The following is a 19,435-nucleotide window of genomic DNA, read 5'->3' as shown; positions in this document are numbered from 1 at the left end:
ATAGAGCCCCAACCCTGCCCCATAGATCCCCACCCTGCCCCATAGAGCCCCAGCCCTGCCCCATAGATCCCCACCCTGCCCCATAGATCCCAACCCTGCCCCATAGAGCCCCAACCCTGCCCCATAGATCCCCACCCTGCCCCATAGATCCCCACCCTGCCCCATAGATCCCCATAAGTGCCCCATAGATCCCCACCCTGCCCCATAGAGCCCCAACCCTGCCCCATAGATCCCCACCCTGCCCCATAGAGCCCCAAACCCGCCCCATAGATCCAACCCTGCCCCATAGATCCCCACCCCTGCCCCATAGAGCCCCCACCCTGCCCCATAGAGCCCCCACCCTGCCCCATAGATCCCCCCCTGCCCCATAGATCCCAACCCTGCCCCATAGATCCCCAACCCTGCCCCATAGATCCCCACCCTGCCCCATAGATCCCCAACCCTGCCCCATAGATCCCCACCCTGCCCCATAGATCCCCAACCCTGCCCCATAGATCCCCACCCTGCCCCATAGATCCCAACCCTGCCCCATAGATCCCCCACCCTGCCCCATAGAGCCCCAACCCTGCCCCATAGAGCCCCAACCTGCCCCATAGATCCCAACCCTGCCCCATAGATCCCCAACCCTGCCCCATAGATCCCCACCCTGCCCCATAGATCCCAACCCTGCCCCATAGATCCCCACCCTGCCCCATAGATCCCAACCCTGCCCCATAGAGCCCAACCCTGCCCCATAGAGCCCCCACCCTGCCCCATAGATCCCCACCCTGCCCCATAGAGCCCCCACCCTGCCCCATAGATCCCCACCCTGCCCCATAGATCCCCACCCTGCCCCATAGATCCCAACCCTGCCCCATAGAGCCCCAACCCTGCCCCATAGATCCCCATAAGTGCCCCATAGCGCCCCATAAGTGCCCCCCAGCCCCATAAGTGCCCCAGAAGTGACCCCCCCAGCCCCATAGCGCCCCATAAGTGACACTCTGAGCCCCATAAGTGCCCCATAAGTGCCCCAAAACCCCCATTTTTTCCCCAAAAAACCCCTGGTTTTCCCCCCAATTCCCACCCCCCCAGCCCCATAAGTGACCCCCCAGCCCCATAGCTGCCCCATAGCGCCCCATAGCGCCCCATAGCGCCCCATAACCACCTCCCGTGCCGGTAGGGAATGGGTTTCTGGCCGCTCTGGTCAATGGCGTCGAGCAGGGGGGTGAAGATGCGCCAGGCCTCGCGCAGCTCGTCGCTTTGGGGCAAAATCCCCCGAAAACGGGTCAAAAAACGGCTCAAAACGACTAAAAACGTCACCGGCGGCCCCTCCCCCACCCCATTTGTGATTTTGGGGGAAAACGGCGCAAAAATGGGTCAAAAATGGCTGAAAATGGGCAAAAATGCGGCAAAACTCCCCTCCCACGCAGCCGCATGAAACTCGGCGTTTTTGGGCAAAATGACCCAAAAAATGGGTCAAAAAATGGGTAAAATGACTGAAAATGTCACCTGTGGCCCCTCCCCCACCCCAGGTTGGGATTTTGGGGGAAAACGGCGCAAAAATGGGTCAAAAAATGGCTGAAAATGAGCAAAAATGGGCCAAGTTTCCCCTCCCACACAGCTGCATGAGAGTTGTTGTTTTGGGGCAAAATGACCCAAAAAATGGGTCAAAAAATGGGTAAAATGACTAAAAATGTCACCAGTGGCCCCTCCCCCACCACGGGTTGGGATTTTGGGGGAAAACGGCGCAAAAATGGGTCAAAAAATGGCTGAAAAGGAGCAAAAATGGCCTAAATTTCCTCTCCCACCTCAGCTGCACAAAACTCGTCATTTTTGGGTCAAATCACCCAAAAAACGGGTCAAAAAACACCCCAAAATGTCCCCAAAATGTCCCCAAGCGTCCCGGCCCCCCAAAAGTCGCCATTTTTGGGTAAAACGCCCCCAAAACGGCCCCAAAAATGTCACCTGCGCACAAAATGTGTCTGGTTGCCGCAGATCACGTCCAGCAGGAGGCGCTCGTAGGCATCCGGCAGCTTCACACCCTATTTTGGGGCAAAATCGGGCGATTTTGGGGCTTTTTGGGCCTCCCGATGAAATTCGGGGCGTCTCGAACCATTTTTGGGCGTTTTCGCGCCGATTTGGGGCGTTTTTTTGGGGCAAAATGGCCCATTTTTGGGGGTTTTCAAAGCGGTTTTGGCGCCATTTTTAGGCCTCAAATTTCGCGCGTTTTGAGCCGATTTTGGGATTTTTGCGACAATTTTGGGTCTAGAAGTCCAATTTTGGGGGTTTTTGAAGCGGTTTTGGGTCTAAAAGTCCCATTTTGGGGGGTTTTGAAGCGTTTTTGGGTCTTAATGCTCCAAACTCCCCATTTTTGAAGCCTAAAGTACCCAAATTTTGGGCCCAAAACGCCCCAATTTTGGGCCCAAAACGCCCCAATTTTGGGCCTAAACCACCTCAATTTTGGGCCTAAAATGCCCCATTTTTTGGGCCCCAAACGACCCAATTTTGGGCCTAAAAACCCCCATTTTTGGGGCCTAAACCACCTCAATTTTGGGCCTAAAACGCCACATTTTTGTCCCCAAACGCCCCATTTCGGGCCTAAAACTCAATTTGGGCCCAAAAGGCCCCAATTTTGGGCCTAAAATGCCCCATTTTTTGGGCCCAAAACGACCCAATTTTGGGCCTAAAAAACCCCATTTTGGGGCCTAAACCACCTCAATTTTGGACTAAAAACCGCATTTTTGTCCCCAAATGCCCCGTTTTGGGCCTAAAAGGCCCCAATTTTGGGCCTAAAACACCCCGATTTTGGGCCTGAAAAACCCCATTTTTTGGCCCCAAACACCCCCATTTCTCCCCCAAAATGCCCCATTTTTCGGGCCTAAAACACCCCATTTCTTGGCCTAAACCACCTCAACTTTGGGCCTAAAACACCAAATTTTTTGCCCTAAAACACCCCAATTTTGGGCCTAAACCACCTCAATTTTGGCTGAAACCACCTCAATTTTGGGTCTAAAACACCCCATTTTTGGGGCCTAAACCACCTTGATTTTGGGCCTGAAAGGCCCCAAGTTTGGGCCTAAACCACCCCATTTTTAGGCCTAAAACACCCCAATTTTGGGCCTAAACCACCTCAACTTTGGGCCTAACCCATCCCATTTTTGGGTTTAAACCACCTCAATTTGGGGCCTAAACCACCTCAACTTTGGGCCTAAAACTCCCCATTTTCTTGGCCTAAACCACCTCAATTTTGGGCCTAAACCACCTCAATTTTGGGCCTAATACTCCCTAATTCTGGGCCTAAACCACCTCAATTTTGGGCCTAACCCACCCCATTTTTTGGGCCTAAAACACCCAATTTTTTGCCGCCACCGCCATTTCTCCCCGTTTTCGTGCATTTTCCCCCCGTTTTTGCCCATTTTCCCCCCGTTTTCCCCCCATTTTCGCCCGTTTTCCCATTTTCGCCCATTTTCCCCGTTTTCGCCCATTTTCCCCCCTTTTTCACCCATTTTCTCCCCGTTTTCCCCCCGTTTTCGCCCATTTTCCCCCCGTTTTCACCCATTTTCTCCCCGTTTTCCCCCCATTTTCGCCCATTTTCCCCCGTTTTTCCCCATTTTCCCGTTTTCGCCCATTTTCCCCCCGTTTTCCCCCATTTTCCCCCCATTTTCGCCCATTTTCCCCCCGTTTTTCCCCATTTTCCCCCCGTTTTCCCCCATTTTCCCCCCATTTTCGCCCATTTTCCCCCATTTTCACCCATTTTCTCCCCGTTTTCCCCCCGTTTTCACCCGTTTTCCCCGTTTTCACCCGTTTTTGCCCATTTTCTCCCCATTCTCACCCATTTTCCCCCCATTTTCGCCCATTTTTCCCCCCATTTTCGCCCATTTTCCCCCCGTTTTTCCCATTTTCCCCCCGTTTTCGCCCATTTTCCCCCCGTTTTCGCCCATTTTCCCCCCGTTTTCCCCCGTTTTCGCCCATTTTCCCCCCATTTTCGCCCATTTTCCCCCCGTTTTCACCCATTTTCTCCCCGTTTTCCCCCCGTTTTCACCCATTTTCCCCCGTTTTTCCCCATTTTCCCCCCGTTTTCGCCCATTTTCCCCCCGTTTTCCCCCATTTTTCCCCATTTTCCCCCTGTTTTCACCCATTTTCTCCCCGTTTTCCCCCCATTTTCCCCCGTTTTCCCCCGTTTTTCCCCATTTTCCCGTTTTCGCCCATTTTCCCCCCGTTTTCCCCCATTTTCCCCCCATTTTCGCCCATTTTCCCCCCGTTTTTCCCCATTTTCCCCCCGTTTTCGCCCATTTTCCCCCCATTTTCGCCCATTTTCCCCCCGTTTTCACCCATTTTCTCCCCGTTTTCCCCCCGTTTTCACCCGTTTTCACCCGTTTTTGCCCATTTTCTCCCCATTTTCACCCATTTCCCCCCCATTTTCGCCCATTTTCCCCCCGTTTTCCCCCGTTTTCGCCCATTTTCCCCCCGTTTTCCCCCGTTTTTCCCCATTTTCCTCCGTTTTCCCCCGTTTTCGCCCATTTTCCCCCCGTTTTCGCCCGTTTTTGCCCCGTTTCGGCCCGTTCCCGCCCGTCCTCACCCGGTATCGGCTGCCGTAGGTGAGGTCGAGCTCGGCCTCGAGCGGCTGCAGGCTGAGCCCGGGCCGCTTGGTGTTCATCTTGGCGTACACGGCCTCTCGCGGCTGCACCCGAACCACCAGCTCGTTGCGCTTGCACTGGCGGGCGAAGATGTCGCCCGGCACCGCGCGGAACTGCAGGCGCACCTCGGCCTTGCGCTCGTTCAGGGCTTTGCCGCAGCGGAGAACGAACGGGACACCTGTAGGGATCAATTAACATCGTTAACATCATCATCATCATCATCAACATCATCATCCCCTCGGCCTTGCGCTCGTTCAAGGGCTTTGCTGCAGCGGAGAACGAACGGGACACCTGTGGAGATCATCAACATCATCGTTAACATCATCAACATCATCATCATCAACATCATTGTCAACATCATCATCATAATTGTCAACATCATCAACATAATCAACATCATCATCATCAACATCATCGTTAACATCATCATCATCATCATCACCAACATCATCATCATCATCACCAACATCATCATCATCATCAACATCATCAACATCATTGTCAACATCATCATCATAATTGTCAACATCATCAACATCATCATCATCATCATCATCAACATCATCAACATCATCATCATCATCAACATCATCAACATCATTGTCAACATCATCATCATAATTGTCAACATCATCAACATCATCATCATCATCATCATCAACATCATCAACATCATCATCAACATCATCATCATCATCAACATCATCAACATCATCATCATCATCATCAACATCATCATCAACATCAACATCATCATCAACATCAACATCATCATCATCAACATCATCAACATCATCATCGTCATCAACATCATCATCATCATCATCAACATCATCAACATCATCATCATCATCATCATCAACATCATCATCATCAACATCATCACCAACATCATCATCATCATCATCAACATCATCACCAACATCATCATCATCATCATCATCATCATGATCATCAACATCATTAACATCATCATCATCATCAAAATCATCAACGTCATCATCATCATCAATATCATCATCAACATCATTAACATCATCATCATCATCACCATCATCAACATCATTAACATCATCATCATCATCATCAACATCAACATCATCATCATCAACATCATTAACATCATCATCATCATCATCAAAATCAACATCATCATCATCAACATCATCAACATCATCATCAACATCATCATCATCATCATCCTCGTCATCATCTCAACATCATCATCATCTCAACATCATCATCTCAACATCCTCATCATCATCTCAACATCCTCATCATCATCATCCTCATCCTTATCATCATCTCAACATGTTCATCATCTCAACATCATCATCATCATCTCAACATCCTCATTCTCATCATCTCATCCTCATCATCTCATCATCATCATCTCATCATCATCATCATCATCATCATCTCATCATCATCATCTCATCCTCATCATCTCATCATCATCATCATCATCATCTCAACATCATCACCATCCTCATCCTCACCCTCATCCACCACCTTCATCCCCCCACACGCTCACCGTCCCATCTCTCGTTGTGCACGCGCAGGACGGCGGTGGCGAAGGTGGGGGTGGTGGAGCCGGGGGGCACCGTGGGGTCGTCCAGGTACCCGCGGCGCCGCTCGGGGGGGCCCTCGGGGTCCCCCACGTACTGACCCAGCACCACGTCCTGCAGCTGCACCGGCTCGATGCTCTTCAGCACCTTCACCTGCACGATGGGACCCCCCGCCCATAATGGACCTTGGGGACGTGGGGTGGGACCCACCACCCATTGGGGACATGGGGATGGGACCCACCACCCATACTGAACCATGGGGATGGAGCTATTGGACCCACCACCCATAATGAACCTTGGGGATGGAGCTATGGGACCCACCACCCATAATGAACCTTGGGGACGTGGGGATGGGACCCACCACCCATTGGGGACATTGCTATGGGACCCACCACCCATAATGAACCTTGGGGACGGAGCTATGGGACTCACCACCCATAATGAACCTTGGGGATGGAGCTATGGGACCCACCACCCATAATGAACCTTGGGGACGTAGCTATGGGACCCACCACCCATAATGACCTCTGGGGACATAGCTATGGGACCCACCACCCATAGTGAACCATGGGGACGGAGCTATTGGACCCACCACCCATAATGAACCTTGGGGACGTGGGGATGGGACCCACCACCCATAATGACCTCTTGGGACATAGCTATGGGACCCACCACCCATTGGGGACATGGGGATGGGACCCACCACCCGTAATGGACCTTGGGGACATGGGGATGGGACCCACCACCCATTGGGGACATGGGGATGGGACCCACCACCCGTAATGGACCTTGGGGACGTGGGGATGGGACACACCACCCATTGGGGACATTGCTATGGGACCCACCACCCATAATGAACCTTGGGGACATGGGGATGGGACCCACCACCCATTGGGGACATTGCTATGGGACCCACCACCCATAATGACCTCTGGGGACATAGCTATGGGACCCACCACCCATAGTGAACCTTGGGGACGGAGCTATGGGACCCACCACCCATAATGAACCTTGGGGACGGAGCTATGGGACCCACCATGGAGAACGTGGGGATGGGACGTGGGGATGGGACCCACCACCCGTAATGAACCTTGGGGACGTAGCTATGGGACCCACCACCCATTGGGGACAGCAGGACGGGACCCACCACCCATCATGAAGCTTGGGGACATGGGGATGGGACCCACCACCCATTGGGGACATCACTATGGGACCCACCACCCATAATGAACCTTGGGGACATTGCTATGGGAACCACCACCCATAATGACCCTTGGGGACCCTTGGGGACGTTGTTATGGGACCCACCACCCCTAAGGATCTTGGGGACTGTTGGGGACCCTTGGGGACCTCACTATGGGTTCCACCACCCTTGGGGACCCTTGGGGACATCACTAGGGGTTCCACCACCCATAATGACCCTTGGGGACCCTTGGGGACGTCGTTATGGGACCCACCACCCCTAAGGATCTTGGGGACTGTTGGGGACCCTTGGGGACATCGTTATGGGTTCCACCACCCTTGGGGACCCTTGGGGACATCGTTATGGGTTCCACCACCCTTGGGGACCCTTGGGGACGTCACTACGGGTTCCACCACCCATAGTGACCCTTGGGGACATCATTATGGGTTCCACCACCCATAACGACCCTTGGGGACATCACTATGGGTTCCACCACCCATTGGGGACCCCTTGGGGACACCGCGGTGTCACCTTCTCGTCGCGGACGTCGTCAGCGTTGGTGGACGCGGGTTTCTCCATGGCCACCAGGCAGAGCATCTGCAGCAGGTGGTTCTGCATCACGTCCCTGCCGAGGCCACCGGTGCCGGTGTCACCCAAGGGTGCCATTGGCACCCCCGGGGTGGGGAGGGCACCCCAAGATTGGGGGTGGCACCCCAAGGTTGGGGGGGTGGGTCAAGGGCATTGGGTTGGGACCCTTGGGGACGTCGTTATGGGACCCACCACCCATTGGGGACGTCGTTATGGGTTCCACCACCCATAAGGACCCTTGGGGACCATTGGGGACGTCACTATGGGTTCCACCACCCATAAGAACCCTTGGGGACATCATTATGGACCCACCACCCATTGGGGACGTCGTTATGGGTTCCACCACCCCTAAGGACCCTTGGGGACCCTTGGGAACGTTCTTATGGGACCCACCACCCATAAGAACCCTTGGGGACATCATTATGGACCCACCACCCATTGGGGACGTCGTTATGGGTTCCACCACCCCTAAGGACCCTTGGGGACCATTGGGGACGTCACTATGGGTTCCACCACCCATAAGGACCCTTGGGGACCCTTTGGGGACGTTGTTATGGACCCACCACCCATAAGGACTCATGGGGACCGTTGGGGACATCACTATGGGTTCCACCACCCATAATGACCCTTGGGGACATCATTATGGGTTCCACCACCCATTGGGGACATCATTATGGGTTCCACCACCAATAAGGACCCTTGGGGACATCATTATGGACCCACCACCCATTGGGGATGTCGTTATGGGTTCCACCACCCATAAGAACCCTTGGGGACATCATTATGGGTTCCACCACCCATTGGGGACCCTTGGGGACGTCATTATGGGTTCCACCACCCATAAGAACCCTTGGGGACATCATTATGGATCCACCTTTGGGGACGTCATTATGGGTTCCACCATCCATAAGAACCCTTGGGGACCCTTGGGGACGTCATTATGGGTTCCACCACCCTTGGGGACGTCGTTATGGGTTCCACCACCCATAAGAACCCTTGGGGACCCTTGGGGACCCTTGAGGACGTCATTATGGGTTCCACCACCCTTGGGGACGTCGTTATGGGTTCCACCACCCATAAGAACCATTGGGGACCCTTGGGGACGTCATTATGGGTTCCACCACCCACAAGAACCCTTGGGGACCATTGGGGACCCTTGGGGATGTCATTATGGGTTCCACCACCCATTGGGGACGTCGTTATGGGTTCCACCATCCATAAGAACCCTTGGGGACCCTTGAGGACGTCATTATGGGTTCCACCACCCTTGGGGACGTCGTTATGGGTTCCACCACCCATAAGAACCCTTGGGGACCCTTGGGGACATCATTATGGGTTCCACCACCCATTGGGGACGTCGTTATGGGTTCCACCACCCATAAGAACCCTTGGGGACGTCATTATGGGTTCCACCACCCTTGGGGACGTCGTTATGGGTTCCACCACCCATAAGAACCCTTGGGGACCCTTGGGGACGTCATTATGGGTTCCACCACCCACAAGAACCCTTGGGGACCATTGGGGACCCTTGGGGACATCATTATGGGTTCCACCACCCATAAGAACCCTTGGGGACATCATTATGGATCCACCTTTGGGGACGTCATTATGGGTTCCACCATCCATAAGAACCCTTGGGGACCCTTGAGGACGTCATTATGGGTTCCACCACCCATTGGGGACGTCGTTATGGGTTCCACCACCCATAAGAACCCTTGGGGACCCTTGGGGACATCATTATGGGTTCCACCATCCATAAGAACCCTTGGGGACATTGTTACGGGTTCCACCATCCATAAGAACCCTTGGGGACCCTTGGGGACCCTTGGGGCCGTGGTTCTGGGTCCCACCACCCCTGGGGACCCTTGGGGACGTTGGGGACGCACCGGATGATGCCGAAGTCATCGAAGTAGCCGCCGCGGCCGTCGGTGCCGAACGGCTCCTTGAACGTCACCACCACACACGCCACGTTGTCCCGGTTCCAGATGGGCCCGAACAGCCGGTTCCCGAACCTGGGGACGTCCCAATGTCCCCCAGTGTCCCCATGTGTCCCCAATGTCCCCCAGTGTCCCCAATGTCCCCCAGTGTCCCCATGTGTCCCCAATGTCCCCCAGTGTCCCCAGTGTCCCCACGTGGCCCCCTGTTGTCCTCATGTCCCTATATCCCCCACTCCCCCATATCCCATGTCCCCAATGTCCCCATGTCCCAATGTCCCCATGTCCCCATGTCCCCCATATCCCATGTCCCCCATGTCCCCATGTCCCCCATGTCCCAATGTCCCCCATGTCCCCATGTCCCAATGTCCCAATGTCCCCCATGTCCCCATGTCCCCCATGTCCCCCGTGTCCCCAATGTCCCCATGTCCCCATGTCCCCCATGTCCCCCATGTCCCCCATGTCCCCATGTCCCCCGTGTCCCCAATGTCCCCCATGTCCCCCATGTCCCCATTGCCCCCATTGTCCCCAATGTCCCCGTGTCCCACCTGAGCACCATGAGGTTCTGCACCATCTCCTTGCCCCCATGTCCCCAATGTCCCCAATGTCCCCAATGTCCCCATTGCCCCCAATGTCCCCAATGTCCCCATTGCCCCCCATGTCCCCCATGTCCCCCATGTCCCAATGTCCCCATTGCCCCCAATGTCCCCATTGCCCCCAATGTCCCCATTGCCCCCGTTGTCCCCAATGTCCCCATTGCCCCCAATGTCCCCATTGTCCCCAATGTCCCCATTGTCCCCATGTCCCACCTGAGCACCATGAGGTTCTGCACCATCTCCTTGCCCCCATGTCCCCAATGTCCCCATTGGCCCCCATGTCCCCATCACCCCCATTGCCCCCAATGTCCCCATTGCCCCCATTGCCCCCATGTCCCCATGTCCCCAATGTCCCCAATGTCCCCATTGTCCCCAATGTCCCCAATGTCCCCATTGTCCCCAATGTCCCCATTGCCCCCATTGCCCCCCATGTCCCCATTGCCCCCATTGTCCCCAATGTCCCCGTGTCCCACCTGAGCACCATGAGGTTCTGCACCATCTCCTTGCCCCCATGTCCCCAATGTCCCCATTGCCCCCAATGTCCCCATTGCCCCCCATGTCCCCATTGCCCCCAATGTCCCCATTGCCCCCAATGTCCCCATTGCCCCCATTACCCCCCATGTCCCCCATGTCCCCAATGTCCCCATTGCCCCCATTGCCCCCCATGTCCCCATTGCCCCCATTGTCCCCAATGTCCCCGTGTCCCACCTGAGCACCATGAGGTTCTGCACCATCTCCTTGCCCCCATGTCCCCAATGTCCCCAATGTCCCCAATGTCCCCAATGTCCCCATTGTCCCCAATGTCCCCAATGTCCCCAATGTCCCCAATGTCCCCATTGCCCCCCATGTCCCCAATGTCCCCATTGCCCCCAATGACCCCAATGTCCCCAATGCCCCCAATGTCCCCATTGCCCCCAATGTCCCCAATGCCCCCAATGCCCCCAATGTCCCCAATGCCCCCATTGTCCCCAATGTCCCCAATGTCCCCATTGCCCCCAATGTCCCCATTGCCCCCATTGCCCCCCATGTCCCCCATGTCCCCATTGCCCCCAATGTCCCCATTGCCCCCAATGTTCCCAACGTCCCCATTGCCCCCATTGCCCCCCATGTCCCCATTGTCCCCAATGTCCCCATTGTCCCCATTGCCCCCCGTGTCCCCAATGTCCCCATTGTCCCCAATGTCCCCGTGTCCCACCTGAGCACCATGAGGTTCTGCACCATCTCCTTGCCCCCATGTCCCCAATGTCCCCAATGTCCCCATTGCCCCCAATGTCCCCATTGTCCCCAATGTCCCCAATGTCCCCATCACCCCCATTGCCCCCAATGTCCCCATTGTCCCCAATGTCCCCATTGCCCCCAATGCCCCCAATGTCCCCATTGCCCCCAATGTCCCCATTGCCCCCAATGCCCCCAATGTCCCCATTGCCCCCAATGTCCCCATTGCCCCCATTGCCCCCAATGTCCCCAATGTCCCCATTGTCCCCAATGTCCCCGTGTCCCACCTGAGCACCATGAGGTTCTGCACCATCTCCTTGTCCCCATGTCCCCAATGTCCCCAATGTCCCCAATGTCCCCATTGTCCCCATTGTCCCCATTGCCCCCAATGTCCCCATTGTCCCCAATGTCCCCAATGTCCCCATTGCCCCCAATGTCCCCAATGTCCCCATCGCCCCCCATGTCCCCATTGCCCCCAATGTCCCCATGTCCCCAATGTCCCCATTGTCCCCAATGTCCCCATTGCCCCCATTGCCCCCAATGTCCCCATTGCCCCCAATGCCCCCAATGTCCCCATTGTCCCCAATGTCCCCGTGTCCCACCTGAGCACCATGAGGTTCTGCACCATCTCCATGTCCCCATGTCCCCAATGTCCCCAATGTCCCCATTGCCCCCATTGCCCCCCATGTCCCCATTGCCCCCAATGTCCCCATTGCCCCCATGTCCCCCATCACCCCCATTGCCCCCCATGTCCCCATTGTCCCCATTGTCCCCAATGTCCCCATTGCCCCCAATGTCCCCAATGTCCCCATTGCCCCCCATGTCCCCATTGCCCCCAATGTCCCCATTGCCCCCAATGTCCCCATTGCCCCCAATGACCCCATTGCCCCCATTGCCCCCATTGCCCCCAATGTCCCCATTGCCCCCAATGTCCCCAATGTCCCCGATGTCCCCCTGTCCCACCTGAGCACCATGAGGTTCTGCACCATCTCCTTGCCCAGGTAGTGGTCGATGCGGTAGAGCTGCTCCTCGCTGAACAGCGCCCCCAGCTGGGCCGACAGCGCCGCCGAGCTGCGCGCGTCCCGCCCAAACGGCTTCTCCACGATCACGCGCGTCCACCTGCGGGGACATCAGGGGACACCAGGGGACATCAGGGGACACGTTTGGGACACGTTGGAAACACATTGGGGACACCACGGGGTGAGGAACGTCACGGGACGCAAAGACGTCAACTCAACTGGGGCGTCTTCCAATGGACAAGGGGACATGGGGACATGGGGATGCCATGGGGACACATTGGGGACATGGGGATGTCATGGGGACATCGTGGGGACACGGTGGGACATGTTTGGGACACGTTGGGACACATTGGAAACACATTGGGGACACCACGGGGTGAGGAACGTCACGGGACGCAAAGACGTCAACTCAACTGGGGCGTCTTCCAATGGACAAGGGGACATGGGGATGTCATGGGGACATCGTGGGGACACATTGGGGTCATGGGGACATCATGGGGACACGTTGGGACACATTTGGGACACGTTGGGGACACATTGGGGACATAACAGGGTGAGGAACGTCATGGGACCCTTGACCAATGTCCCCAATGTCCCCATCACCCCCAATGTCCCAAACGTCCCCATCGCCCCCAATGTCCCCAATGTCCCCATTACCCTCAATGTCCCCATTGTCCCCATCGCCCCCAATGTCCCCAATGTCCCCATTACCCTCAATGTCCCCATTGTCCCCATCACCCCCATTGTCCCCAATGTCCCCATTACCCTCAATGTCCCCATTGTCCCCATCACCCCCAATGTCCCCAATGTCCCCATTACCCTCAATGTCCCCATTGTCCCCATCACCCCATCCCCCCCATTGCCCCAATGTCCCAATTCCCCCCATTGCCCCAATGTCCCCATCGCCCCCATCACCCCCATTGTCCCCAATGTCCCCATCACCCCCATCCCCCCCATCTCCCCATTGTCCCCAATGTCCCCATTGCCCCCATCCCCCCCAATGTCCCCATCACCCCCTCTGCCCCCATTGTCCCATTACCCACATCCCCCCCATCTCCCCATTGTCCCCAATGTCCCCATTGCCCCCATCCCCCCCAATGTCCCCATCACCCCCTCTGCCCCCATTGTCCCATTACCCACAATGTCCCCATCTCCCCCATTGTCCCTAATGTCCCCATCACCCCATCACCCCAAATGTCCCCATTGCCCCCAATGTCCCCATCACCCCCATTGACCCCAATGTCCCCATCACCCCCAATGTCCCCAATATCCCCATCCCCCCCATTCCCCCCATCACCCCCATTGTCCCCAATGTCCCCATCCCCCCCACTGTCCCCATCACCCCCAATGTCCCATCACCCCCATCGCCCCCATTGCCCCCATCACCCCCACTGTCCCCAATGTCCCCATCGCCCCCATTCCCCCCATTGTCCCATTGCCCCCAATGTCCCCATCCCCCCCAATGTCCCCATCCCCCCCATTGCCCCCATCCCCCCCATTGCCCCCATCCCCCCCATTGCCCCCATATCCCCCATTGCCCCCATATCCCCCATTGTCCCCATCACCCCCATATCCCCCATCACCCCCATTACCCCCAATGTCCCCATGACCCCATTGACCCCATTGCCCCCAATGTCCCCATCATCCCCATTGTCCCCATCACCTCCATTGTCCCCAATGTCCCCATCACCCCCATCACCCCCATCACCCGCAATGTCCCCAATGTCCCCATCACCCACAATGTCCCCATTGTCCCATCACCCCCATCACCCCCATTGTCCCATCGCCCCCATCACCCCCATTGCCCCCAATGTCCCCATTGTCCCCATCGCCCCCATCACCCCCAATGTCCCCATTGACCCCAATGTCCCCATCACCCCCAATGTCCCCATCACCCCCATATCCCCCATTGTCCCCAATGTCCCCATCCCCCCCATCACCCCCACTGTCCCCACTGTCCCCATGTCCCCGTGCCCTCACCCGGGCGCCATGCAGCTGCTGTGCAGGTGCTGTGTGACGGTCCCGTAGAGCGTGGGGGGCAGCGCCAGGTAGAAGAGGCGGTGGGCGCGGGCTCCCCCCGGCAGCGCCCGCAGGTGCCCGTCCAGCGCCCGGAACGCGCCCTCGTCCCCGTACTGACCCTGCACGAAGCTCTGCAGGGACAGGAACCGCCCCAGCAGCTGCTCCTCCCCCGGGGACGCCTGCAAGGGGGACATTGGGGACATTGGGGACATGGGGGACATGGGGGGGTGGGGACAGTGGGGGTGATGGGGGCAATGGGGGTGATGGGACAATGGGGGTGATGGGGGTATTGGGTCAATGGGGGTGATGGGGGTGATGGGGGTGTTGGGGGTGATGGGGACATTGGGACAATGGGGGTGATGGGGACATTGGGACAATGGGGGTAATGGGACAATGGGGGTGATGGGGGTGATGGGGACATTGGGACAATGGGGGTGATGGGACAATGGGGGTGATGGGGGTGATGGGGGTGATGGGGGTGATGGGGACATTGGGGTAATGGGGACATTGGGGTAATGGGGACATTAGTGGCAATGGGGACATTGGGGGACATAGGGGTGATGGGGCTGATGGGGACATTGGGGGTGATGGGGACATTGGGGGCAATGGGGACATTGGGGGCAATGGGACAATGGGGGTGATGGGGGAATTGGGACAATGGGGGTGATGGGGACATTGGGGGTGATGGGACAATGGGGACATTGGGGGCGATGGGGACATTGGGGGACATGGGGGTGATGGGGGTGATGGGGACATTGGGGTCAATGGGGACATTGGGGGTGATGGGGACATTGGGAGTAAGGGGAATATTGGGGACAATGGGGACAGTGGGGGTAAGGGGGGATATGGGGACATGGGGGTGATGGGGACATTGGGGGCAATGGGGACATTGGGGATGTTGGGGGCAATGGGGGCGATGGGGACATTGGGGGTGATGGGGACATTGGGGGTGATGGGGACATTGGGGGTGATGGGGGTGATGGGGACATTGGGGACAATGGGGACAATGGGGGTGATGGGGACATTGGGGACAATGGGGACATTGGGGGTGATGGGGGCAATGGGGACATTGGCGACATGGGGGACATTGGGGACAACGGGGACAATGGGGCCATTGGGGCCATTGGGGCCATTGGGGACCCTGGTGTCACCTGCAGGTGGGGGTGGCAGCGCTCCTGCAGCTCGGTGACGCTGAGGGGGGTGCGCGCGAAGCCGGTGACGTAGGTGACATCGGGGAGCAGCCCGTCCCGGAACAGCCACCTGAGATGGGGACATGGGGACAGTGAGGACACTGGGGACATTGGGGACATTGGGGGCATTGGGGGCGATGGGGGCGATGAGGGCAATGGGGACAATGGGGGCAATGGGGGCAATGGGGGCAATGGGGGCAATGGGGCAATGGGGGCAATGGGGGCAATGGGGGCGATGAGGGCAATGGGGACAATGGGGACAATGGGGACATTGGGGACAATGGGGACAATGAGGGCAATGGGGACAATGGGGACATTGGGGGCAATGGGGGCAATGGGGACATTGGGGACATTGGGGACATTGGGGACAATGGGAACTGGTTATACTGGTGACACTGGGGACATTGGGGACACTGGGGACTGGTTATACTGGTTATACTGGGGACACTGGGGGACATTGGGGACACTGGGGACTGGTTATACTGGGGACACTGGGGACATTGGGAATCGGTTATACTGGTGACACTGGGGGACATTGGGGACAATGGAAACTGGTTATACTGGTTATACTGGGACACTGGGGGGACATTGGGGACACTGGGAACTGGTTATACTGGTTATACTGGGGACACTGGGGGACACTGGGGGGACATTGGGGACAATGGGAACTGGTTATACTGGGGACACTGGGGGGACTGGGAACTGGTTATACTGGGAACACTGGGGACATTGGGGACATTGGGGGGACATTGGGGACACTGGGAACTGGTTATACTGGGGACACTGGGGACATTGGGGGGACATTGGGGACAATGGGAACTGGTTATACTGGGGACACTGGGGACATTGGGGGGACATTGGGGACAATGGGAACTGGTTATACTGGGGACACTGGGGACACTGGGGGACATTGGGGACACTGGGAACTGGTTATACTGGGGACACTGGGGGGACTGGGAACTGGTTATACTGGGAACACTGGGGACATTGGGGACATTGGGGACATTGGGAGGGACTGGGGACCCTGGGGACACTGGGAACTGGTTATACTGGTTCTACTGGTTATACTGGTTGGTTGCACTGGTCCCATTTACCAGAGCGTGGGGTAAATCTTCTTCCGGGCCAGGTCACCCTGCGGGGGGCGGAGTCACGTTTAGGCCCCGCCCACCACAGTGACCACGCCCCCACCACCCTGCTCTCTCCCCATTGGCCCCACCCACCACACTGACCCCGCCCCCATCACACCCGCTCTCTCCCCATTGGCCCCGCTCCCGTCTGACCGCGCCCACTGCTTGGCCACGCCCCCACTGCCCACACCCTCTCCCCATTGGTCCCGTTGCCTCCTGACCACGCCCCCATTGGCCCCACCCACTCCCTGACCACGCCTCCACTCTTTCCCCATTGTCCAATTCCCTCTTGACCCCCCCCCATGGCCACGCCCCCATTGGCACGACCCTCTCCCTATTGGCCCCACCCACCCCACTGGCCACACCCCCATTGACCACGCTCTCTCCCCATTGTCCTGTTCCCTCCCGACCCCGCCCACCCCTTGGCCACGCCCCCATTGGCTGCACTGTCCCTATTGGCCCCACTCCCATCTGCCCCGCCCACCCACTGGCCACGCCCCCATTGCCCCAACTCTCTCCCTATTGGCCCCGTACCCTCCCTGACCACGCCCCCATTCCCCATACTCTCTCCCCATTGGCCCCGCTCCCATCTGACCCCCCCCACCCCCTGGCCACGCCCCCTTGCCCCCCACTCTCTCCCCATTGGCCCCACCCACCCCCTGGCCACGCCCCCATTGGCCCTACTCTCTCTCCATTGGTCCCACTCTCTCCCCATTGATCCCATTCCCTCCTGGCCCCGCCCACCCCTTGGCCCCGCCCCATTGGCCCCGCCCCCTCCCCTCCGGAAGCCGCCGCCTCCACTGGGGGAGGGGAGGAGGAACTCAGGCCCCAAATTCCCCTTTTTTCACCCCAATTTCCCCTTTTTTCGCCCCAATTTCCCCTTTGCCCCTCCCCCCACTCACCCCCCCTGCCCCCCCAGCCCCCAAACCCCCGTTTTCACCCCATTTTTGACTGACGGAGGCCCCCAGGATGACGATGCAGAGCGGCTGCCCCCCCCCCGGGAAGGTCCCGTCCTGGTTCAGCTCCTCACGCAGCCACTCGAACCGGGGGGGGGGCCCCGGCGCTCCTGGGGGGGGGGGCAGGAAATTGGGGGGTCACAACCCCAAAAACACGCCAAAAAACCCCACTTTTCCACCCCCAAAATCCCCCTTTTCCACCCCAAAAAACACCCCCAAAATGCCACTTTTCCACCCCCCCAAAACCCCACTTTTGCACCCAAAAACTCACCCCAAAAATGCCCCAATTAACCCCCCAAGACCCCAATTAACCCCCCCCAGACCCTAATTAACCCCCTCTGGCCATAATTAACCGCCCCAGGCCCCAATTAACACCCCCCAGACTCTAATTAACCCCCCCAGACCCCAATTAAACCCCCCCCAGAGCCTAATTAACCCCTCCAGGCCTTAATTAACCCCCCAGGCCCCAATTAACACGCCCCCCCGCTCCCTAATTAACCCCCCAGACCCTAATTAACCCCCCCAGACCCCAATTAACACCCCCCAGACTCTAATTAACCCCCCCAGACTCTAATTAACCCCCCCAGGCCCCAATTAACACGCCCCCCCGCTCCCTAATTAACCCCTCCAGACCCTAATTACCCCCCCAGGCCTTAATTAACCCCCCCAGACCCCAATTAAACCCCCCCAGACTCTAATTAACCCCCCCCAGGCCCCAATTAACCCCCCCAGGCCCCAATTAACACGCCCCCCCGCTCCCTAATTAACCCCTCCAGACCCTAATTACCCCCCCCAGGCCTTAATTAACCCCCCCAGACCCTAATTAACCCCCCCCAGACTCTAATTAACCCCCCCAGGCCCTAATTACCCCCCCACCCTCCCCCAAAATGCCCCAAATCCCCCCCCCAGGTCCCCAAAATGCCCCAAATCCCCCCGAATTGTCCCCAAATCGCCCCCCCAGGCCCCCAAAACGCCCCAAATCCCCCCAAAATGCCCCAAATCCCCCCGAATTGTCCCCAAATCGCCCCCCCAGGCCCCCAAAACGCCCCAAATCCCCCCAAAATGCCCCAAATCCCCCCGAATTGTCCCCAAATCGCCCCCCCCAGGCCCCCAAAACGCCCCAAATCCCCCCAAAATGCCCCAAAACCCCCCGAATTGTCCCCAAATCTCCCCCCCCCCCCAATTTCTGCCCCCCCCCCACCTTCCCGCTCCATCCCCGGAACCGCCGCTCCCCTCACGCTGGCGCGACTCCCCATTCTCCGCCCCCCTCAACCAATCACCGCTCACCCCGCACTCCCCCCCACCAATCACAACGCCGCCGCCGGCGTGGGCGCGCCCAATCACAACACGCGCTGGGCGTGACGGCTTACCGCCCCCCTCCCCACCGCGGCGCCATGACACTTAACGAGGCGGAAGTTTTTTGG

The 19,435-nt window shown here is 57.7% G+C and overlaps 2 protein-coding genes across 2 annotated transcripts; both read right to left on the bottom strand.

Annotated features, from left to right (window-relative positions):
- Positions 1-1,144: 1,144 nt before the first annotated feature.
- On the bottom strand, positions 1,145-19,289 carry G6PD (glucose-6-phosphate dehydrogenase; the record flags this gene model as incomplete). Its single annotated transcript, XM_082076677.1, has 12 exons — positions 19,213-19,289; positions 18,012-18,121; positions 17,023-17,060; positions 15,890-15,998; positions 14,700-14,917; positions 12,664-12,819; positions 9,842-9,967; positions 7,899-7,992; positions 6,151-6,337; positions 4,559-4,794; positions 1,945-2,021; positions 1,145-1,237 (listed from the first exon to the last, which is right to left on the bottom strand). Coding segments are annotated over exons 1-12 (1,499 nt in total), but the record flags the coding sequence as incomplete, so codon positions are not given.
- Positions 4,871-5,539, bottom strand: LOC309451989 (uncharacterized protein; the record flags this gene model as incomplete). The annotated part of the gene is made up of 2 exons (XM_082076672.1): positions 4,871-4,882; positions 4,973-5,539. Coding segments are annotated over 2 exons (579 nt in total), but the record flags the coding sequence as incomplete, so codon positions are not given.
- Positions 19,290-19,435: the final 146 nt, after the last annotated feature.

This window comes from Streptopelia decaocto (genome assembly GCF_964273445.1).
Source record: "Streptopelia decaocto genome assembly, contig: HAP1_SCAFFOLD_652, whole genome shotgun sequence".
Taxonomy (NCBI): Eukaryota; Metazoa; Chordata; class Aves; order Columbiformes; family Columbidae; genus Streptopelia; species Streptopelia decaocto.
This window is presented reverse-complemented; position numbering and strand designations above follow the sequence as displayed.